This window comes from Heliangelus exortis, chromosome 6, assembly GCF_036169615.1.
Source record: "Heliangelus exortis chromosome 6, bHelExo1.hap1, whole genome shotgun sequence".
NCBI classification, from domain to species: domain Eukaryota; kingdom Metazoa; phylum Chordata; class Aves; order Apodiformes; family Trochilidae; genus Heliangelus; species Heliangelus exortis.
Genome location: NC_092427.1, coordinates 17,211,739 through 17,236,051, shown reverse-complemented (window position 1 = coordinate 17,236,051; position 24,313 = coordinate 17,211,739). Strand labels below are relative to the sequence as shown.

Here is a 24,313-nt window from a genome sequence, read left to right as displayed (position 1 = left end):
CTTAAAGGTGCATGCTATCTTGATGCCCAGTGTGTTCTTGCACCTTGTTTTATTTCGTGTTGCACTTCTTGCACAGTCATCAGGGCTCAAATGATCTGTGTTCTCTTTGAAGTGTAGACCAGACTTATCTGATACGATTTTTTGGTTTTATGTAGTACCTCCTATGGAAGATTGTAAGGAACAAGAGCCTGTGATGGACAACAATATTTCTCTGGTGCCTTTTGAGAGACCTGCTGTTATAGAGAAGCTGACAAGCAACATGGGAAAGCGTAAAAGCTCCACCCCACAGAAGTTTGTGGGTAAGCTTGAAATACGCCTTTTATTATTTTTAGTGTGTAGGTACGGGTTACTTGGGATTTGTAATAGCAAAAAGAACGAGGAGAGAAGTAGTGCTCTCAGAACTTGGTTTTGATGGGGAGGGACAGCAATATAGAGATGGTTAAATCACAGCAAGAAATCCTGAAAAGGACTGAATTTGTTTTACCAAGGCAGAGAATTCAAAAGTAAGGTCCTCAGAATCATGAAAACCTTAAGCTTTTTACTGTGCCTTAAGGCTGTTCTGGTTTTTTTAACTTGTCTCTGCCCTGTTCGAGACTTAGACTTATCATCCTTTCATCTCCTTGCCCCAGCAAATAAAAACTAAGACTCTCACATAATTATGTCTCCATATATGTCTATGTGTGGAAAAAAAAACCCCAAGTATCTCAAGACTTGTAACTTCTATTAAATTTGTGAGAGTTGGCAACAACTGGTTTGATAATACTAGCGTGAGGAAGTAAAATCACATTCACTTCTCCTTGAAGAAGTGCTTGCTCCAAGCACAAACTTATTACTTTGTACACAAACTTAGTAATGCACAAGTATAAAACTTCTGGTTTATAAGGCTTTTGATTGCTAAATCTACAGTCTGAGGCCCACAATTCATGTTTTACTTTGTATCTTGATGTCTTAAAATTTTTCAGCTTGTAACAGGAAATAGGTAGTATGGGGAATTCTACTTGGTTTGCGATGTAGCTTAAAGCTTCTTTTTACTGCTACTGAAGCAATGCTTAACTTCTTAGGAGGGGAGCTGGGATAGAGAATTACTTGGTCTATATGCTGCTATTCTCCAAAGTCATGTAGTACACATTTTCCACCCTCACTCCCTAGAAGGGCAGTTGTACAGATTTTAAGGGTGTTATATACTCATTCTGCCTACACCGAGGACACTTACAGAGAGAGGATTAGAGACTGTAAGCAATTAACACAGCCATTTAGAAAAGTCATTGCCCCTCAGCTACATGCAGATTCAGATGGATTTGTTCAATCACCACTGGAGGTGGTTTTAAGCTAAACCACATAGTTGTGAATAGCAGGGGGGCTACTAACATGCACAGCTCACCTGGGGGGCACTGACCCACTGACCGGGCTGCTCTCAGTCATCTGACCCTTCCCAAATACCAGTGCTAAGCCAAGGTTAGGTCAGAAACAAGCCAGCCCACATGAGGAACACTGGGAGGCATCAGTATTTCTGATATTTTTATTATGGCTTCTGAGATAAAAGCTTAATTATTAGACTGCTGTCTTATAGACCGGTCTGAAATAAATTTGTTTATAGCTGATAAGAACTGGAGGATTTATACACTGATTTAATTTACTACTGTGACAACAATTGGTGTTGAAGAGGGTGGAAATGGGAGCCAGGCTCTCTACTGAGAAGCCAAATACAGCTTTCTGAGATTTTAAACATGGCCCCATCCAGGCAGGTTTCCCTAGTGTTATCTCAGCAAGTGCTGTGCTTTTTTGCAGGCTGTAATCAGCAGTGAAGTAGTTAACCATACTGACACTTAAACTGGGGTGTCTAGGCTTCAGAAACATTACAGTCTCAAAAGGAAGAAGGGCAGTTCACACCTCTCACACTTGTTTTTTTTCACCCAGGCTGTCCAAAGATGTGAACAGAGTTGTGCTTGCACAATAAGTTATCTTTGCGGGGGCTAGAGATTTTACCTGAGAGGGATGGAGACCGTGCTCCCTTTTCTTAAACTCTGGCATAACCATGCCTGCTCTCAAAGGAGCCTAGTGTACTGCAATTGGTATAAATTGAATCAAATTTTGGAAGCTGTGCAGGATGGTCTCTTTTTTTAATTTTTTTTTTTTTTTTTCAGACTAAGGGGGTTATTTCACTTGTCCACTCACGTGCACTCATATGTCAATATGTTGACATATGTTGTTATTGTCTTTGAAGGCAAATTTACTGATTCAAAATCCTTGCCTGAGATAAGCCATAGCAAATTATTATTATTTTTAATACAGTACACTACTTTATTGTTAGATGAACCTGTTTCTTTTATAGGTGCAACAGATTGTTTTGGTATTCCATTTTTCTAAGGCTAGACATTCAGGGTTTCATGGGACCTGCAGCTTTTTGTCCAGATCCAGCTGTAGGGAAAAAGTATTCTCTTTCATATTTACTGTTTCTTATTTTTCTGCCTTTTCTGATCTTCAATGGCATCACATTGTTTGAATTGAAAAACAGCAATCTCAGCTTTGCTACTTTTTTTTTCTTTTTTTTTTTTCCCCCCAACATGTCCTCACTTTTCTTCCCGTTTTCTCCCCAATGAAATATTGTTCAACTCTATCAGGAAGAACGTGTAATGTTTTCTTGCTTGCAGGAAATTTTCCTGTGCATACTACTGCAAATGTGGCACCTGTCCAAAGCAACTTAATGGTGTTTATGAGAAGGTCATGTAAGCACAAGCTAAAATCTTTGCATGCTACGTTCATCAATGCTTTACTGCTTTTCCTGATCAGCAGTCTCCAAGGGACCTTGGTTATGGACCACAGTCCCTACTCTGGCTGAAGTTTTGGAAGAAAGCATACAGCAAATAGAGGGAATTTCTGTGTCAGAGACTTAGTTATTTGTGTCTGCTAGTGAGACACTGATATTATCAAACCTGTTGAAACAGTGGAGGCAGAAAGTATAACCTGTGATACAAAGGAGTCTGAATACTTGGTTTTTTCCCCTTTCAATGAAGGGAAGAGCTGACACTAGTGAAATTAAAAGCAGGCATCACCAAGCTGATCACATGAAGCAGAGTAATGTATTTTCAGTTAGAATGTGCTCTCACAGAGTGCCACCAAGGTTAAGAACTGGCAGGATACAAAAGGAGACATTTATGTGGCTTATGATAAGGCCATGGTTGTTAGAGTAAAAATTAAAAATGAGGAGGCACCTCATAGCAGATGGAGATAACTGGTTTCAAAGTTAGAGTCAACTTCTAGTCCACGGGGGTCAGGATGAAATCTACCCAGTGGTAAATCCTGTAACTGCTTTCCTCAAGATTTCTTGCAGCTTTCCCCTAAGTGTCTGGCATTGCCGTTGCTTGAGATACTTGACAAGATGTGACCACAGGTATCACAGGGCAGCTGTGTCTGTGGCCTTTGATCTAGCTTCAACTGCTTGTTTTGAGGGTTTTTTGAATGTCATATGATAAAATGACCAAGATGGACAATGTTTCTTCTTGTTCACTAATGGAGGGCAAGGATAAATGGAATTTGAGCATAATTTTGCATGAAAATTCAAAATTATTAATGAATAAGTTTATAGGTTTGACTAAAGAGAAGTTAAAATTGAAGACCAAGTTGGACTGGTTTGTCAATATTTCTTCTGAAATCTGTTTTAAACCCTCTTCTCCCCATGTTATAATTTTATTTTACTTTTTTACGTTATTGCCCATTTCTGAGGCTCTAATATCTTTGGAAGTGATTAATAATTAAAGAAATTAATAATTTGGGTTACTGGCAATTTGCAGTTTTCTCTACTCTGGTGTCTATAGTGGGGTAAAAGTGGAAGCTACAAGTAATCAAAGTAAGATTTCTATCGTTCATCAAAGTAGTCCTTAAAGGATGGGTATTATTTCCTGATCTGCATAGCCTAAGAAGGGTTCAGAGTGTGTTTGGCTGGATCAGATTCTCACCAGATTCAGTTCTTTATTCAAATACAGGAGTGATACATGTGACCAGAGCAGATGACAGCAACAAATGGACTTCTCCATTTTCATTCATTTCTTCCCACTGTGCCAAAACCACCATGCACCTCCTTGCAGTTCTCCAGCCCCACTTTGGCCCCACCTGGCAAGGAGATGCTCAATTTCAAGTGAGGCTGGAGCCACATTAAGGAGTTTTCTATCCTCTCAGTGGTAGGACAGCTGTCACAGACACCCTTAGTGCCAGCCTGAAACACTGAAAAGAGAATGTCTGATAGCAACAATCATCCTTAGGTCAGGTAAGATTACCAAGGCCATCACTGTAGCCTTGTTTGCTTCTTACCTTCTCTATGGTAAGGTAATGTGAAATGTGTAACAGAGAAACATGTTTCTACATTATACTTTCTTTTGGAAAACTATCAGCGTAACAGCTGGCTGTAAGGAAATGTAGGGAGGTGCAATGAACATGGTGTCCAATCATAAGCATGTGAGCAGTATTGCTGAGGAGAGTAGGAATATTCATGTGCTTCACGTTAGACTTGCTTTTAATTACCTAACTAATCAGGGCTAGGTTCCCAACCAAAAGTGATGCTTCATTTCCAAGGGTAATCTGATTGTTACATGGATAATTTAAAATTATTTTTCTCTTTATGCATCACTTTAAGATTAGCCACACTAAATGGAATGAATTACTACAGTAAAAAAGAAAATGCTGAGTGATAGCTATGTTGAAATGTACTAATGCTGTTTGGAAGAGAACTGGGGTTACAGTTCTGTTTCTTTCTTATGGTAGTTTATACATTTTGTTCCAAGCAGTTTTGGCAAAAGGTAAAGTTCTTTAATTCTTGGATAGACAAGCCAGTTGTATGTAGAGACTTTTTGAATTTATTAGCTTACACTACTGAAGAAAAGTCTGGGTTTCACCATACCAAGCCAGTGAAAAGTAACAAAGACTATGAAAATCAACCAAAATTCTTTATCAGACTCTGTAAAATCAGCTCTAAAAGTTACCTGTGAACAATTAGACATTATTTGTGTGTGAGAATACATATGAAAGTGTATGTCTTGTCTATTAGGCATACAATTATACATATAACCTTTTATGATTTAAAAGAAGAGTTGTTATATGAACTTGCCTTGTACTGCCACTCTAAAACCATCACTGGAAAATACTGCTGCTGAGCTGAGCTCTGATGTAAGTAGTGGTAAATTTGTTAACTTCAAAGGAGAGCTATGATATACAGCATGCTCTGTGACCAGCATAATTTACCAGTGTGTGGCACTGGTTTTGCATATCCATAATCCACCTATGTTCATCATTCCTGTGTATCTCACTGCCCCCATCCATGTAGTTGGTGAAATAGAAGAAAAGTTGTCACACCCCAAGCCCATACTGGTGGGGTTCCTCAGGCCCTTGCCAAGAGCATCAGAGCAATGGGCCTGGGTGGCAACTGAAAGTAGAAAAGGATTGACTTACTAGCAACATTGGGATTAATAGATTAATTTTTAAAATATTAGAATTAATTATATAAATGTTTTTAATTTGTGCAAATTAAAAACTGCTTGACATTAATAACTTGACTGAGCATGAGCAACTGAGGGATGAGGCTTTCAGCCACAATTCTGGGCAAACTTCAGCTGAATTCTTGTGATTGAAACAAACTTTTACTCTACCACCTGAAATAACATGGAAACTGCACGTAGACAATGAGATTTTAAAAGGTTACAAGGATGTGAACCTGGATTCATGTAGTGATGAATGAGCTAGTTTCATCAGCATTATGTATTTATTTACCCAGTGTCAATGAAAGTTGCTTTTGCCTTTTACCAAATCAAACTAACCTATACACATGGTTTCTCTATTTTTTTTTCTCTTGTCTAAAGAGACATTGCGGGGGGGAGGGGTGTCTTTTAGACCAAAATCATTGAGATAGGTTGGGGTTTTTTTTGTGAACTACAATGATACTCCATCCCAAAGGCAAGGTGGCAGGTCAGCCCCTTGTGCTCCTGTGACTTGCAGCAGTCTGTGGCTGTATGCAGTCATTTTATATTTTTTCTGTAGCTGAAGAATACTGTGGCTCTAAAGATGCCACTGTAGCAGCCCCCTGTCCCTGCTGCTTCAGTCTTTCACTATGCAGCCCTGTTGCAAGGTATGTATGAAGCACCTTGGAGTGTGGGGGACATGTGGCTCTGCATCCTTTCATTCTGAGTTTGTCCAGTGGTATAAATTGACAGAACTTCATTGACTGCGGGGGTTTGATCCCATTTTCTACCAGCTAATGCGTTTCCTTACTTGAAGCGCCGGCACAGTTAGGCTCCTCATGGGAAGGTTTGGAATTCATCTGGAGCTTTCTACAGCCACGCGCTTCACCTGAAATTTAATAAAAAAACCCACAACTGTTGATGAGGTTGCTGTTTTTACCCATCTTAGGACATAAGCTTCATAGGAGGTTAGTAAACAAGTAGAAGTAGGCTAACTTTGGAATGCATTTCACCCCAAATCAGGGGGTTTCTGTCCCTCCCCATGCCTTTTACGGTGAAACCTTGCACTGAATTAATTGGTTTTTCTCATTCATTTGCTCTTGTCCCTTAGGTGAAAAGGTCATGAGATTTGGCTATCCAGATATTCCCTTTGATATGAACCTAACGTATGAGAAGGAGGCTGAGCTGATGCAGTCTCACATGATGGACCAAGCCATCAACAATGCAATCACCTACCTTGGAGCTGAGGCACTTCACCCCCTGATGCAGCACACGCCAAGCACAATTGCAGAGATGGCCCCAGTCATCAGCTCAGCTTATGCTCAGGTCTATCATCCTAACAGGATAGAAAGGCCCATTAGCAGGGAAACAGCTGACAGTCATGAGAACAACATGGATGGCCCAATCTCCCTCATCAGACCAAAGAGTCAAACCCAGGATAGAGAGGGCTCCCCCAGCAATAGCTGCCTGGATTCTACTGACTCAGAGAGCAGCCACGAAGACCGACAGTCCTACCAAGGAAACTCTGCCTTAAATCCCAAGAGGAAGCCAAGCCCAGCTTATATGAAGGAGGACGCCAAGGCTTTGGATGCCACTAAAGCTTCTAAGGGCTCTTTAAAGGATATCTACAAGGTCATCAATGGAGAAGGGGAGCAAATTAGGGCATTCAAGTGCGAGCACTGTCGCGTCCTTTTCCTGGACCATGTCATGTACACCATCCACATGGGCTGCCATGGCTACCGGGACCCACTAGAGTGCAACATCTGTGGCTACCGAAGCCAGGACCGCTATGAGTTCTCGTCGCACATAGTCCGAGGGGAGCACACATTCCACTAGGCCTTCTCATCCAAAGGGGACTCGTATGAAGTAGAACTGCACATGAAGAAATACTGCACTTACAATCCCACTTTTCCTCAGACATTGAGACGCCTATTTTGTTGTCGTTGCTGTTGTTGTCGTTGCTGTTGTTAACCTTATTTTTTTGTGGACCCAGCCTCATTTGCTCTGCCCAGCATAAGAATGGAAAGAAGGAAGGGAAGGGGTAAAAGAGAGGTCTGTTGTTGCTGTCACTTTTTTGGTGAGTAACCCACCTTGCTTCCTGTGGGAATTGAAAGTCAGTCCATTTCTGTCTCAATCAGCTGTACTTTGTGTCTGGTTCTGGGATATCGCTCAACCCTGCTAGGTGCTATAAAAGTCCTGATGAGATACCACTAATTTACATTTTTAGACAAATAAGTAGAAACATTTCAGAGGAGAGCCTTTTTCAAACCTGCAGATACGGTGGAGGGGGGTTGGCAGCTGGAGGAGAAGGGGGGAACTTTATTCTGCAAAATGAACAACTATTCTGAAGCAAAACTGTTCAGGGTTTTAGAAGCAAGAATCAAAGTTGATATTCCTTTCAAATTTACTTTCTAGGCTGAGCTGTTTTCCTGGGTTCAGTGTGTAGAATGTAAAAAAGAAAAAAGAAAAAAAAATGTCTTTACACTGTACCACACTGAAGCAGTTTAGTTTCATAAGTCTGAGGGCCTTCTGTGGTAAGTCTGAGGCTTTGTATCTTTATTTTCCTTAACTTACAAAGCACCTTTTTTAGAATTGTTGATTTGCTGTTACTCCATGCCTATGTATTGACTCATTGGCTTCTTAGAGACCCTTGGAAGCCTTACTTATTTAGTTGCACCCTATGTTTTAAAAAATAACATTTAAACTTGCTTCTAAGGACAGTAAGTGGCCTAGGAGCGGGTGAGAGTCTGTAGTTTACTCAAGAGGTTCTGCTGCTCTTCTGAAATTTTGTTTTAAAATTATGGATTTTAAAACAACAAAATACTAGTAGCAAAGTGTTCTTTAAGTATAATTATGTATCTATATATACCTATATAAATACTTTCTCCTTCTATTATCACAGTCTTAACCTCTTGGCAAGAGCCTAAACTAAGACTTTCATATGGGAAAATGCTGGGAACCAGGTCCTTGGCTTGCATTAAATCTCTTGGCTCCATTGAATTTAATGGAACTGCCCCAACTACTTCAGCTACATCACAATCTGAACCTTGGCCATTTTTTTTTCTCTTGTTAACATCTTGTTTCTCAACTTGCTGGACCAGGGACTTCCTTTTGCTTTTAGGTCATCATTTCTGCTTTAATTTAGTTGTGGAAGTGTTTGCAGATTTTGCTGGATAGCTGTTGCTCTTGGAGAGCAGAGAAGACCTGCAAACAGATCACATATGACCTTCTGTACTTCTTAAAAAAGGGATACGTGAAGATGCAGGTGCTGTCCTTTGATTTGGATTGTCAGATTTCACTTTTATTCATAATTAATTAATTTCAGTTTTGGGACACAAACTCTAGAGCAAATTCTTGAACTACGGACTGGACAGGAGTAAAAACTAAACGCCACCAGTCTGGTTTTCTTACTTGTTCTCCCAACAAAAAACAAAGCCAACAACCCCACAGCAAGTTGCAGGTTGCATCATTGAAAACTGGGTTTAAACTTAGGTGACAGATTGCTATTGAAACCCAACTGTTTGTACCAATCACAATTGAAATGTTGTTGTTTGGCAACAAGAGCACAGCTTGAGAACGGAAAAATCTGCATGGGTTTAACCCTCTCCATGCACGCCAACTCCGTGAGCTTGGTGAGACCTTTTCCAAACTATAAAGTTACTAAAGTATAAAAGAGAGAGCAAGATCAGGCCATAATGAGTTCCCATCTGCTCACTTCAATCTGTGTATCTGATACATACGCCAGTTTGCTGTTCGTTTTGAGGGTACTGGGGTTTTTTTTTCTTCTTCTCTTCCTAGACCTTGAGCATTTGAAAGTAGGAGCTGAGTGGTATTGATTGAAGTCTTTTTTGGTGACATTCTTGGCAGCTAGAACCTGTGTTGAGAAAGGGTACAGTAGATCATGGCCAGATTACCTGATGACTGCTTCCCAGCACTGAAATGCTATTAAGTAGAAGCTGGTAAAGTCTTACAGTAGCCTATTAATTATAATACAAAATGGAGAGAAATGTCATCTTGTGTAATGTGAAGCTATCAAGGCTGGGAATATACGGGCTTTGGGAAGACAGATTTAAGGGCCTATTCTCAACATTATTCTTAATGTCGTTGAGTTCCTCCCCCTCTTCTTTCTTCATCTTAACGTAGAGGAAACTCAGGCAAATGAACCACTGCCATCCTCCAGGTCATTCTCATGTTCTTATGCTTGGTGCAATCAAAGGAGTTTGTGCAGGAGGAAAATTCAGAAAAGGGGGATTGCTTTACAGCATGCCACCCGAAGCAAGGCAAAACCAGAAGTGGTTGTGACTTTGACTGAGGCAGGAAAGGTCTTTTATGAACAACATGGCAAGAGAAAGGTGCTGTGTGTGAGGGTCATTGAGCTTGCATGTGCCTAGAGAAAGACAAGGGCCTGAACCAGAGAAAAGGGTTGCTGGCACTCCCTGTCAGTCTCTGAGAGAACACACTCCCTTCTCCCCTCTGTGGTCAGTGGAAAGAGCATGGGTTATGATTTCTTGGAATAGCTTACACTTGGGAAAAAAGAATTTAAAAATATCTGCCTGTGTTTGGGAAAACATCAGTATACAGGAAAGGCAGAGAATCTCTTGTGTAGCCACAAACAAGTTGCCTGCAGTTCATTAGTGTGCACTTTGATTCATTGATACCTCCAGTAGTGTATATTCTGTAGAGATTTAAATCAGACAGCTCAGAGGTTTTGTAGCTGGCTTCAGTTAAGTCCTTGTTCCAATGGTAGCATGCAGGATCTGTGAGTGAGAACTGCCATGTCCTGGCATCACAGGCACAGAGAACTGGGGGGCCACTGAAGCCACACTGGTTTAGTTATCTTCCAAAAACTGCATTTTTATGGAGAGCAAGAAGCTGAAATGTTGCTTTAGTTTTTACTATCAATGTCCTTTTCTGAATACTTACTGAAGTTCTTCATCCTAGAGCTAGGGAAAGCAGAAAGAATGAATTCTAGTTCAAATTTTGAACAAAGTTTTGGACTAGCTTTTACTTCAGCATTTGCTTTATATGGAAAAATATTGGAGAATTTTATATAAAGCAATTTGCCCTACAGAGAAGTGTGCAAAACATGGTCTCAGATATTTTTTTTTTTTTTTTTTTTTTTTCCTTGCTTGCTCCCTACAGATTTCTAAGAAAAACTTTTGAGTTTTGTTGAGTTCATTAGTAATTCACAGTGTACTAGGAATTTCAGTAGATAATCCTTGGCCTGCAGATCCATTTGTACTAAGTACTTGGTGTTGGAAATAGAACCTGTCTGATTTTTATTGGACTCCCTTGAAATTCTTGGAATCATGTTTCCAGTTAAAAATGTGCATTTGCAAATTTAGAATTGGCTTCCTGTGAGTATTCCCCATTTTCATTTACAAAAAAAAAAAAAAAAAAGCCATTCACACACCCCTGCCAGTAAAACCTTTTGCTTCTTTTTTACATCAAAATATTACAAGATTATGACTTAATTTAGAGCATTAGAAGCCTATTAATTGAAATAGAAGTGTGACTGCATATTGTGCTCTTGGTATGATCCATATTGTTGAATCAAAGGTCATTATCTATATATCTGCTGTTATGGCCAATGAATTTTACAGCCTCCTTTCTTTGCAGTCAGTTAGGAGTGCACATGAAAATATATAGCATTTTTCAGTAAAGCAAGCTCTTTACTCAGTAACTTATGGGTTTAAAACAATTTTATTCTCCTTAAAAAGTGCTTTTATCTATAATGTGGTGTGAATGTTGTCTAGGCATTAACCTCTATTAGTCTGTATTAGGGAGAAAGAATCTAAGTTTGTTAATTAGCCCGATTTTTTTTTTTTTAATGGTGGTAGTTTCTACAGTGTGAGTACACAAAACAACTAGGTGGAACTAAGGTATATTTACTAAAAGGTGAAGAAATCTTCAATTATAAGAGTTTCCAGATTTCTTTCCATTTAGAAGGGTATTCCTTAATTAGGTTTATTGGGCAGGAGAGGAGGCTCGGAGTTAAACCAAACCCTACAAAATTGGCCTTTAATGGGACATTATTGCTGCTGTCTAGCTGTCCTGAGGTGGCTTTTTTGTATTTCAGAAATATCTCAATTGCAAAAAGCCAGACAACAGACTCTCCCTTCTCCATAAAGAAACTTTGGAGATAATTTAAGAAAAGGTGCTTATGTCAGTCAGGGAGCCACAGTAACACAGTTTCTTCACTAGAATATATAAATCTCCTTAACTCTTGCTGTGCATTATGATTATGTGAGGGAGAATGAGAAGGGAGGCTGATACCCAAGTCCCCTGAAGTCAGTGTGGGATTATAGGAAAAGTGTGGTCAAATGGGCTTTGGCACTAGAAATCTGCATCTTAGCTTGGCTTAGTATCATTTAAAAGTAAAAGTGGATGGTAGAAATGGCCTGCAGACAAGGGCAGCTGGAGATGGAGAAATATATTTATAAAAATATCGTATTGTAATATTAGATCTATGCTTTATTGTCTATGTGCCTTTTTCAAATGCATTTTGGAAGCTCATGATGTCATTTGTGATATCTTCCCATACCCTTTCAGAATGCACAACAAAAACCAACCCAAAGTAAAGCAGCATAGTGAGGCCGGTTCCTCTGCCCTTCTGCACCCAGGATCTTGGTACTTTGCTATGAGACCTCGTGGACTCAGATGGCTTTTAGGTATGTGAAGGGCTGAAAATCACCCTAGTGAAGTGCATCGCAGCTATCTGACCAGAGCTGGTCTCCAAGCTGGTCCCAACCAACACATTGTCCCCAGCACGGTGCCGAGACTGGGTTGCAAAAGCCCCTAGTGCCCACTGAGTGTCAGTGTCTCTTCCCCTTCACAGCTTTAAAATTATGCTTGAAAATTAATTTTACTTTGTTTTTAAGTTCCCCGTTGAAGAATGGGTGCAGAATTTAAAGCATTTGTCATGTTCTTCAACCTCGAAAAAGAAATCAGGCAAGAACAAAAGTCCTTTGGAAATGGTCTGCCACTGCCTTTGGAAATGGCTGACTGCCGCTCTGCTGCCCCTCTAATAATTGACACAGAGGTGACAGCAGCCCATCTGTGGAAGATGTGATGGGGGTTTAGTAGCTGTAAGGCTTTGGTGGAAAGCATCATTTCGGTACTTTCCTGGCAGGTTGGTGACCTAGTTTCTGATCTAGTTATTTACCCTGCACGGGTGCAATCTCTGCCAGCATGGGTCCGGGGTGAAGACTGTGGCAGGGGAGGGGGCCAGCCAGCCTGATTTTGGTCAGACCCTCAGCCCAGCAGCAGCCTGGTGCCAGCTCCTCAGCACCTCTCTGCTGGGATCGGGGTCATGGCAGTCACTGAGGCCATGTGGGAGGAGAAATTTAGGTAGAACAGAGGCAGAACTTGCTTTGTAGTAAATATATTCCCTTCTATCCTATTAAGAGTTGTCGGAATGTATAGGCCAAGGAGAATATCCCATTCTGGTTTAGCCTTCTACAGCCACGCCTTGGAAGTGTGTGCTTTCTGTCTTTCCCCACCACCGAGGTTCTGAAGCAAACAGGAAGCAGTCAGGAGGAGGTGGTGTGCTGACATCTTGCCATGCTGCACACTTAGCAGGCCACTATAACAATAAATCTGGTATCTCTTTCAATTGCCTAGCTTTTCATGTTGTGAGTGGGACTCGTATGAGGTGTAATCTATGGGAACAAAGGGAGTTGTTTGACCCAAAGCTTGGGCTGATGCTTCCTTCCTGCAGCAGGTATCAATATATATAGCAGCACTGCAGCCCAGTACATTTGTACATGTGCAGGATGTATATGTGTACATCCTGCCATTCCTTCAATTTGACCTGGAAGTGCACAGGAGCTTGCAGTTAACCATGTGCTTACTAATTCCCTTTTTTTATGAGATCAGGGACTTTTTTGCTTATTGGTGCAGCTCAGCAGCTCTGTTTAGGTCTCAGTGGTAAGCACTCCATGATGGGGCTGTGTGGTGCAGATGTGGTCACTTACACATGTGGAGTAGCCTTAATCCCACACACATGAACCCTGATAACCTCTGGTCTGTGTTAGCAATCCCAGATGAAATCTGTATGCCCTCCTGCAAAGAGCAGTGGAGAACAGGACTCTATTATTGGCACATAGAGGCCACTTTGCAGTAAATGGGGCCGTTTAGTTTTACCTCAAGTGACGTCGAGTAAGAAAGGCTTCTTGAAGGGGTAGAGGTCACTGAATCCCCTACTATGCACTTACCTGGATTTGACATTGCTTACTGGAAGTAGATGCACATTCCTGAACACACTAACAAGGGAATGACTTCTTGGTTATTTTTGCAGTCGTTCAGATTCCGAAACTGTGATCAAATATTTGACAAATTGTCAAGTGTCCTCAGAGCTTGAACACGTTCACTTCCTCTGCCATGTAGCAGTCTTCTCTGGCTTTCAGTGGGGTTTTTTTTCTCTCCTCCCCCTTTCCTTCTCTGAGCTTTAAGTCTGGGCCTGCTCTGATCTCCTGTAACTTTGGGCTGTCTAGGGGCTTGGGGGGGGTTGTTTTTTTATTTTCTTTGTTTGTTTGGTTTTGTTCATTGGCTGTACAGTCTGTTTACATATTTTTGTACTCAAGTGTAGTTTTATATTAAAAACAGGAAAAAGAAAAAAAGATAGTTGATTTGAGTTAAAAAATAAGGTACGTACTCTTTGTAACACTTTCAAGATCTAGGGTACCTTCCAAGATGACTCCACAGTGATGTAATTATAATACTGTATATTTGCCTTCCTTTTTAGTTGGTTTTATTTTCTGGTTGTATTTTTTTTTCCTAAAATGTATATCTTTTTATGAGAAACTGGAAACTTTTAATGCAAATGTTTAGAAAGATTTAAAATTGTAAAGTAAAAAAAGTCATATAACTTTTTTTTTTCTTGTTGGAAAAAAATGCTTTAAGAAATGTTTTACTACTGTTGTATTCCAGGGTGGGGGTTGCCAACCCCAAATTTGTTTTTTATGCTTCATTCTTGGATCCTGCTTTCTAAACATGCTCATTGGATGCTCACTGATTATTTGCTTATATTAGGGCTTTTTTTAATTACCAACAAAACCACCTTTTGGGTTTTTTTCTGTTCAAGTGCAATACTTTCCCTGATGTCTCATTGATGTACAATGGTTTCTGTTTTCTTTCCTCAGCCTACACAAATCAGTGAAACAAAATGCTCTGCTTTAAATATCTTCAAAGATAAGATTGAATTATCTATGTGTAATTTAAGATTGTGACTGACAAAAGATGAGAAAATATAAGTTAAGGCTAAAATGCCATACCTTAACTCTTGCTTTTATTTGGCATTGTAGCACATCACATGTATTAATTAAGGACATACCTGTTCCTGCCTCTTCTTCGTTTTCTTTAATAATTGCAGCTTTCTTTTTAAGAAAAGCACTTATATAGTGATGTTTATTAAAAATAAAAATAAAAAAAATTAAAAAAAAAAAAGCCAAAAACAAAAACAACACAAAAAATTATTATGGTCTGATCCAAAACCCACACAGTGGTGATTCTTGTTGACTTTCATGATGGATTTTGGATTAGGCCTAATCTCTTAACCAGTACAAAACTGCTGTTTACTCTAATGCGAGAGATTTGCCTGCGAAAGAATTACAGGACTCATGTCCTTTATCTACCTGAGAGACCACAAAAGCTTCTTTAGAGTTGTCCTTGTCTTATATAAGTTTGTATGGGACTTGTTTTACATATCATACATATTTATATATAGTGTATTTTTAATGCCTTTCTTTCCCCTCAGTAGACTGAAGCCGCTGTTCTGTAAATATGTATTGAGGTACGTAATAAAAAAAAAAAAAAATCCCATCAAGATTTCTTTGAAAGGCAGTTACTGCGCATGCACAGTGGCCACTTTTGTCTTTTAAATTTGTATTTAAGATATTTCTTTTTCGTAATAACTAAGCTGAGGAGACTATATCACATTCTGATTGATTGCCAAAATTATTTCCCCAGCTCCCACGTCTGAGTTTGATGAGATTAATGCAGTTGATGGGTGACTGTCACAGTTGCCCATGGGTTCACACTTGGGCCAAATTCTGGTAACCTCACACAGGTTGTTCAGGTCCTGTCACCAGTGGGGACTGCACTGCAGCAGTGGGATCATAGCAAAGCACAGACTGGTTTGTCAGCCTGATTCAGGTTAAGGGGCCTGACCCATGTGTCACAGCATCTACCCTGACTTGCATGGGCTTGCACTCTGCCCACTTCAGAGCTGTTTTCCTGAAGCAAGCTGAGTGAATAATCTGGCAAATGACTACTTTTTCTCCCAGGTTATGATTTTAATTTTTTTTTTTTTTTTAGTTCTGTGACAACCATTCTGAGTTCAAATTGAGGAATTGTTTAAAATCAAATAAATAAAAGAAAATCAGAGAAATCGGCATTTATTGCAAAGCCCAGTAAAGACTATGGGAATTGTCCCATTGCTTTATGTGGTCATTGGAACATGCTCTTAAAAAGGAGTTAAGAAAATATCACAATGACTGTGGTGCATGTGAGCAACCCTCATGTAAACCTGCATCCCCTTGCTCAAAGTTTTGCCGCTATAAACTGAACTATGGGACTTGTTATTTTTGTTTTTCTTCTTAGTATACATGCATACATATGGTTCCACATCTGTATGTGTGTACTCTGTACATGTGTGAGTGTTGTACAGCCATGTGAGAGTGCGAGTCTGTATGTGTGTATCAATAAAAGAAGCTGCAGAAACTTTGTAATACTTTGTGAAAAGGATTATATTATAAAGGTTTGTACTGTCTTGAGTGCACAGCTACTGGAATAAATGTAGGAAATCTCAGGAACAAGCATATAATTTGTCCAAGAATTATTTCTTCTCAGAAATGTAAGTGCAGTTTTTAATTCTGTATATTATTTAATATTTTACCAATAAAAATAAACTTCTGACACGAAAGGGTTTTCCATTCAAGCTTTCTGGAAACGTTGATGTGTGCACATTTTTCTTTCTTGCAGCAGGAAACACACGTGGCAATTTCGCACCTCAAAGGAATTGCATTTCTACCTGACAACAAATCCTATTAATTAAGCAGAGAGACTGCATGCTTTATGAGTTGGGATTATAGGTGTGGGTTATCAGACTGGTGAATTGGGCACAGATCCGCTTTTAATATTCATTGAATCTAAGGACATTCTTTTCGTCAGCTTCAGTATAAGCTAGAGAAGTATTACCCCTAAGTTCCTTACTATGTAAAATGGTGGCATCACTACTACTTACTACTTGGTCTACCATGTTTTTGAAATAAGTCAGTGGCCCAAGGTCCAACATTTTCTGGAACACTGAGACCATGTAAACAGTTTCTCTGAACTATTCCCTCAGCATGGCTTTTATAGCTGAGTTCCTTTCTGTTGTATCCAGAGGTGATCTTCCCAGTAGGGATTTATTGGGTAGTTCACATCACCTAACTTTCTTTAGTAACACACCTATCAGTCTGGTAGTGTTGACAGTACAAACTCTTCAGACTAAAAGGAAGATCTCATGCTGCTTCATAAGTTGTTTGTTGTTTGTTTTAAGAATCTCTTGTAAATTCTTTGTTAAAGATTAACAAGATTAACCAGCCTCTCCCCATAATAAAAGTGTTCATCATCGACATGGGAATGGAAACTCCTTAGGATATCTTCTGAATAAAACTTAATATTCCTATAAGTCATGTTTGATGTATATTTCTCAGAGGAATGCTTCTGTTTGAGCAGAATTTTTTTTTCTTTCACTCAGGATTGCCAGATGATGGATTTTTGCTTCCAAAGGGCCCAAGGTTCAGCTTCAGTCCAAATATTTAGTACATGGAGGAGAAATCACATTGTGCTACTGTAAGACAGAAATGACTGGCTTGACCAACTCAATGTCCTGTCCCAGACCTTACTGGTGATGGTGATGCATTGACTTACATAAGGATCTGTGAAGATAAGAAGAGAGCTCATAGGCAGAAACTAAGTGATGGATAACCATTAAGGCTACTCAGTCATTTGCAGGAGTGAGATTTTGTGTCTGGCCTCTTGTTTCTAAGGAAGAGAGTCTTAGAAATCTGGCTGTGGTTCAGAGCCAACATGTTATTTGTACTTGTTTAAGTGTCTAGGTGACAGTCACACCATGATGTACCATTGCCTTATTCTCTAGATCACCTTGTCAGCAGCTGCAAGCAAAGGGAAGGTTGACCTCACCTGTTCAACAGGGTATCATGTCTAATCCTTCTCCTGTGGCACTTTTTCTGTGAAACTCTTAGTCTGAAAATAGCATTTTCCTGTTTTATAGCAACAGAGGCTTAAAAATTATTCCGGTGACCTACATATGTTGTTACCATTGTGTCTTGATTTCATCCACGGGAGGCAACTGGTTTCAAAATATATCAGAGTTTTCTCCATTAGTGGATTGAAGGGTGTAATCACAGCAGGTCTTTTAAACTGCAGCATCACCCTTTAAGTCAATCACCTGGATCAGCTTAGTAGCCAGGTAAGTGACCTGCCTGTCCAGCACCTTGGCATTAAGCTGAAATTCCCTTTGCCACCAGGAGTGGCAGCACAAGTGAATTTTGAGCAGTGTGTTTTCACAAGTGCCTTCTGCATCTTTACCAAAACCACTATAATTTTACCAGTTAATCTAAGTGTTGGTTCCTAGCATTTGCTTCTGATATTTCTATTTTTATGCAGTACTTTCAAAAAATTACTAAAACTTCACCTGAGGGTGATTTGGGGTTTTTAAAACTGAGTGATTCAAAGTACATTTTTCTCCATCTCTGTGCTCGGATGTCAAATCCCAGCTCTCCAATGAATCATTTCCCACCCTGACACTGCAGAGGAAATAACAGAACCATACTAAGGGGGGGGTAATGGTAGGCCCTCAAAATCACATTCTGAAATGCACAGTCATTGGGAGACTAAAAATAAATTTTGCTTGGATTGCAGTTTGAACGTGTTTGGGTCTGTGCTTTGAACGTGATTTTGGTGTTTGTTTTGGGGTGGTTTTTTTGTTTGTTTGTTTTTTCTTCCTTTCTAGTCAATCCTAATGTAGTTAGTTTATTGACCTACTACCATTCAGTGCTTATTTTTGTCTGGGTGCATTGTATAAGCATGTCATAATTTCAAGCATGCAATTACCAGTGTGTTGTTTTTTTGTTTTTTATTCACAGCAGAGTACCTTAGGAGCCACAATGACTTCTATATTCAATGAAATATGAGTTGAAAGGATTACTGTGTAAGTACTTGGGTCGCTTAAATTTGAGGCTAAGAATGAAAGCTCTTTTCAAAAGAATATACTTGTGAAATAAGCTCTATGTGTCCTATTAATTCCTGTTACAGAGATCAGGGATGGAGTCCCAGAATACGACGTTTCCCAGGGATTTCTGTCAGTGGAGAAACTGAGCCCTTTTAATGAGACTATATAAATGCTCAATATTATCTCATTATTTTTCATTAATCCTCACACACCAGCCCACCTCCACACGCTGTAATTCCATGTTACCACCCATGTTCACATTAAAATAGGAACAGATTATTCAAGACTCCCACACAAATCGTGAACCTCTATCCCTTCTGACCTGTCACTGGCTGCCTCTGGGATGGAGGAACCTCTCCCCTAGGCAAGAAGTCTTTAACCCTAGCAACCCAGCCCTTCAGAGCTGATGTCTATTTTTATTCCTGGAAAACACTCCTCTGGCATCCAGCATCTGAGCCTGGATGAAACTACACTCTCAAAACTGATTTCTAACAGAAAATTGCTTTTCAATGAAGCCATTCTCTATGGAAAGTGTCTGCTTTTCATGGATTTGGGGATTTATTTTTTATTTCTCAATAAGAAAGCCTGAAACTCTAAACCCTCCAAAGGTTTCTGAGTTATTTTGTTTGGTTTCAAGAGGAAATACTTCCCCTGCCCTCAACTCCTGTTTTCGTATCAGTTCAAATAATGTCAAGACAGCATTTGCTGCTCTTTCCCACTATATTTGTTACTTTTCCTGTTCGAGGCTGCCTATGTGTAGTTTGTAGGGTGTGGTGAGGAATGTAAATTATTATTTTTATGTAGGTGTGGTAACTATTCAGTTGTAAATCCTTTTTTCAATCCTTCTATTTTATTTGTGATCTGTAATATTGCTCTGTCTTCAGGGCAGAGAATGCTGCAATCTATCAGGAGCAGAGTCTTTTTATTCCTGGCTAAAACAAAGCATTCAAAGCACTCACAGAAATCTCTGAGATGGAAAAAAGAGACCTTGCTTGAAGCCTTTTTTTTTTTTTTCCCTCTCTTTGAAATGAGTAGAGGAATTTGTTTCTGAAGTTGATTTGTTTTTATCAGTCAGTTGCAAAATCTGACTGGCCTCCCTTTTGAAATTCATCTCCCATAGTAGCCTGCCACTGGCTGTCTCCTGATAACTGACTAAAAAAAAAAAAAAAAAAAAAGTGTAAAGGTTTGCTTGTGAATGTGATTTATAACGAGGAAGAAACAGGACTAATCTACAAAAGAGAGCTCTGTGGGTTGCTGTTGGATTTGAGTAAAGTTGTCAGACTGCTCTCAGTTCCACGCAAGGCACAGCAGATGTGCCTGGAACACAGCTGTATTTTCACACAAGCTGTGAAGAGGCATTTTGAGAGCCTGCTGTAGTGGTACCACAGATGGGCTGGCTCTCCAAAACCCTTTTCTGAACTGGTCCCACCTTGGGGAGGATGAGCAGCTCTGTAAGGCACAAGGGGGGAATGTTGCTTATAGGGCCAGATTCTCAGCTGCTACAAATCTGTATGGACTGAACAGCCTGACTGGAGCTAAGCTGATTTATCCTCTTTCTCTGTGAGATGTGACAGCTCCCCTGAGCTGCTGTGTGTGCTCTCATCATGCACATCCTCTCCCATGTACCTGTTCTGCTGATTGCTGTTGTTAAAGAATCGTTAAGGTTGGAAAAGATCTTTAAGATCATCAAGTCCAAACCACAACCACCATGCTAACTAAACATTATAAGCACCAAAAGGGGTGATTTTGAGACAGGATCTGCTTGTGTTACTGCAACTCATCCTCTGGTTGTCAGTTCAGTCTCTATCTCATTTATGGGTAAATCCAGACATCTAGAAGTATCAGTAATCACAGATTTTTTATTATTTTGTTTTTTGGGTTTTTTTCAGGATGGCTAGCTTGAGGAACACAGAGTCCTTGTGCCTGAGGTTGTGGCTAATACCAGTCATTGATCTCCACGAGAACAGAAGTCACATGCTGCAGACTTACAATTGATGGCCATGCTTGACCATTTGGGCCAGTGTGCTGTGAAAAGTGAGGATTGCAGTTGTCCTTGTATACCTCTGTGTTTTGCTACCTATCAAAGAAATGTTTTGATGGCTGACCCAAAACCAGCCCAAGTCCTACCAGCTTGAAAAGTTTTTCCTTTTACCAAAGTGGCAGAAATGTGTAGTGTTTGGATGATGGGTCTGTTTCCCTAGCAGTGAATGCAGGTTTGGATGCCTGCAGCACATCCTGAGTGTTATGCTGCTGCTATGTGGCCATGGTAATGCATTTAAAATGCTTTCTCTTGGGAATTCTTTTTAAACATTAATTTCTTCAGTCAAATGTTCTCCTTATTTGCTTTCAACTTTTCCCTCCACTTTTTTCCGGTAAGAAAACAGAAGTTGTCAGTAGATGTTAGAATACAGCAAGGTTTAAATCAGTCCAGGTTGATACTGATTATTTGCATTATGCTGGTTCTTAGAAGCTTCAGAGCTAGGTGGTGTTCTAGCACAGAGCAAAAATAGGTCCTAACTAGCACTTTTATAATCTAATTATTTAAAAAAATAACCAAGCTGCTTCTCATTTCCAGAAGTCCAAAGATATTTTTGTCTGACTCCTGATTTGTCAAAGCATGGATACCAGTCTTGGAGACAGTATTCCAGTGTTCTTTCTACTTCTGGAGGCTATTCCCTGTATACTTATATATCAATATATACAGAGATATCCCTGTATCTTTATGTTCATATTTATATATATACTTGTGCTCCCGTGAAAGGCTTCCCAGTATTTGTGGGGCAGCAAGCTGTGCTTTCAATTGTGCATTGCACATTTTACTCTTTGGGTAGCTGACCTCTAAGCTTTGGCTGTATCACTGGTTTACAGGCTACAATCCCCTCCCTTATAAATGTGATGAGCATCTCTCTTCATTGGATGTCTCATCTGAAGCTGCTAAGTACTAAACCACATGTTGGTCAAATGAGTGCAACTACACAAGAGATCTGGATGGCTTTGAATAAGTGACATCCTAATCTTTATTGTGGTCTCACACATCTTTGAACATTGTTAACTGTTTCTCTGGTTTTTTTGTTAGATCTTTTGATGAGATATTAAATGATCTGGGTCAAAACCAGATCTACATAGGACTGTTAGAAACACTGCAGCTGCATGATGCACTATTCATAGCTCCTACTGGAAACGCTCTGGCTCTCTGATATGTGGATGGGATGTGATCCATTTAATATCTAAGCATCGATTTTTTTTTTTAATTATTATTATCTCCAGAGAGAGGGAAAGCAATACCAGTATCAATGGCATACCATTTCTGTGCTGGTTATCTCTGCTGGAAAGGAAGTTCTTAGGATTCAGGTGGTGTGATGTGCCCTGCCCAAGACCCTTCAGCTGCTCTTAGGAGAAGACTTAATGCAATAGATGAGAAGTGAAGGACTTTGGTAAAGGCTTGTTATAAAAGAGAACTCAAGCTCTTACAGAAGGAAAGCTTCAAAGATAACATCACAACCCAGTTTGTTCAGCTACATGGGAAATCTCTGACTTTTTACTGACTTTCTGTTGCTCCTTGTTCTGCCAGATTCTGATGACCATGATGCTGCCCACATATTTCATTTCATCATATGTGTTGCTGCGTTGCTGAAACTTTTTTGAGACTCAGGCTCTTAACAGGGAAACCTTTGCTGTTATTTCAGGCTGATTTGTGCAAGCCTAAGCTAGGCCAAATAAACTGTGGATGAACTCTGATGCAATTTTATCTTTAGCCACTTGCCCCATTCTGCTACCAAGATTCCACTCAACCAACATCCCTAATTGAAGTATCTTTTTAGGAGAAAATGGCTGAGGAATAAGCCAAAAGGGGATTTTAGTTCTCCTGCTATAGGGCTCTCAGTATATCTTCTGATTTGTCATTCTCAGTGCCTTTGCACCACTTGGCTAATCCTGCTCTGCACTGGCCCACAAAGAGAGTTTAGTGCCAAACACTGTGTATCTGTCTCGGGAGGTATTTAGGCAGAGGTATTCCACAGCTATTTTGCACTATTTCTCCTTGCAGAGAAGCTCTGGTGCTTATCTCAATGGAACAAAAATCAGCCCTGTTCTTCTAGATAAAATGCTTTCCCCTCTAACTGCCTGATGGCTTATCTCTGGTCTTGCAGCATCACCCCTAACCCTTCTCCTGACCCACTTAACTTTCTGCTTTTAGCAGAGCTTGGATGGGGGTAGGGAGATTTGATTTGTGAATAATATTTGCTTTCTTTTAATGTGAAAAACTCTTCAAGTGCTCCATGCTCATATAATTAGGAGAGAAATCTCTATTCCTATTCAGATGATAAATTATCAGTGGGCAAAGCTTTAGGAATGTATTTTTTCATACATTTGGTTCATATAAATTACTGGGTTTTAACCATTTTTAAGATTCTCCTGACAAAAAAAAGAACTTTAGTGGTATCATTTGACACTTGTAATCTTGGGGGTTTTTTGCCTGCTTAAAGCAAACAACCCCTAAACAAAACAAAAAACAACAAAGGAAACCCCCAACTGTTACCTCTTTTTCATATCCGAAGTGATTTATGTGAAATCAATATTTCACCAAGCATAGCAATCTGTTAACCTTCTGAGGCCCAAAAAAAAGAAAAAAAGAAAAAAAAAAAAGACTAAATATAGATAGTCAAAGCAGTGAATATGTCTCTTAACTTTAATTTTCAGCCCACCATCAGGTACAGCCAACACAGACTTGTTTGTTAATTTATTTTGGAATTAAGCTGGTAGTTTAAGCTGCTTCCTAGTGAGTGATAATCTATCAAAATGTTTGTATCAGCTGGAGCTGGCTAGTGTTAATTCAGGTAGTTTCTTGGAGGGACGTTGTGTGTAGTCCAGCAGAATCCAGTGTGATTTCTTTTTTTGGTTGGTTGGTTGGTTTTGTTGTTGTTTGTTGTTTTGTTGGGGTATTTTTTGTGAATTTCTCCGGTCTATACAGTACGGTAAAGACTGCTCAGAAAATGCTCTTCTCCCTGAATCAATGTCCAAACAAATCCTGAGGTGTGATAATGATCCTGTCCACATGTTGACACTGGATGCTCTGGCAAGACAAGGCAGGATAAGATTTCTGTGTGTAAGGTTATTAAACGTTGGGACTCTGGATCCTTCTGCTGGAGAGGAGACTATGGACACTGGAGCTGAGGATGTAGCTATGGAGTGGGACAAACACAAGGGTTTTACTCTTCTTTCCAAAACCAGTTTAAGGGAGGGCTGCTAAAGCGCAGGTGACTCTTAGTTGGCTTTGTAGTTTCATCTCTGGGCAGAGGAGAGGGAGGATTTAATCACATGTACATCTGACCTGATAGCAAAAGAGCAAGCAAATCAGTTAATGAACATCTTCATGAACATGAATATGAACTCTGATTTTATTGATTTTTTTTCCCATACATTCATCCATAGGTGAAGAGGAAGGATGACACCTGCTTTACTTAGCCAGTGTGGAGCTATGATTTCACTATGCTGTCATATTGACTTGCAGCCATGTGTCACAGATCTTTTGCTTGTCACCTCCCATGCTCTTACTATTGCCTGTCACTTTGAAATTAATTCACTGCTAATCACTTACTCCACCCAGATGATAGTCATATTCTGATGC

General features: G+C 39.8%; 1 protein-coding gene across 11 annotated transcripts in view; it reads left to right on the top strand.

Annotated features, from left to right (window-relative positions):
- Positions 1-16,371, top strand: part of IKZF2 (IKAROS family zinc finger 2) — a 117,765-nt gene extending 101,394 nt beyond the window's left edge. For 9 of the 11 annotated variants that reach the window (XM_071746896.1, XM_071746895.1, XM_071746887.1 and 6 more), the window contains 2 exons: positions 156-299; positions 6,559-16,371. In XM_071746896.1, the coding sequence (XP_071602997.1) occupies positions 156-299; positions 6,559-7,283 (869 nt within the window). In that variant the 3' untranslated portion in view covers positions 7,284-16,371. The remainder of the gene's footprint in view (positions 1-155; positions 300-6,558) is intronic. The other 2 variants (XM_071746898.1, XM_071746897.1) reach the window with 1 other exon arrangement.
- Positions 16,372-24,313: the final 7,942 nt, after the last annotated feature.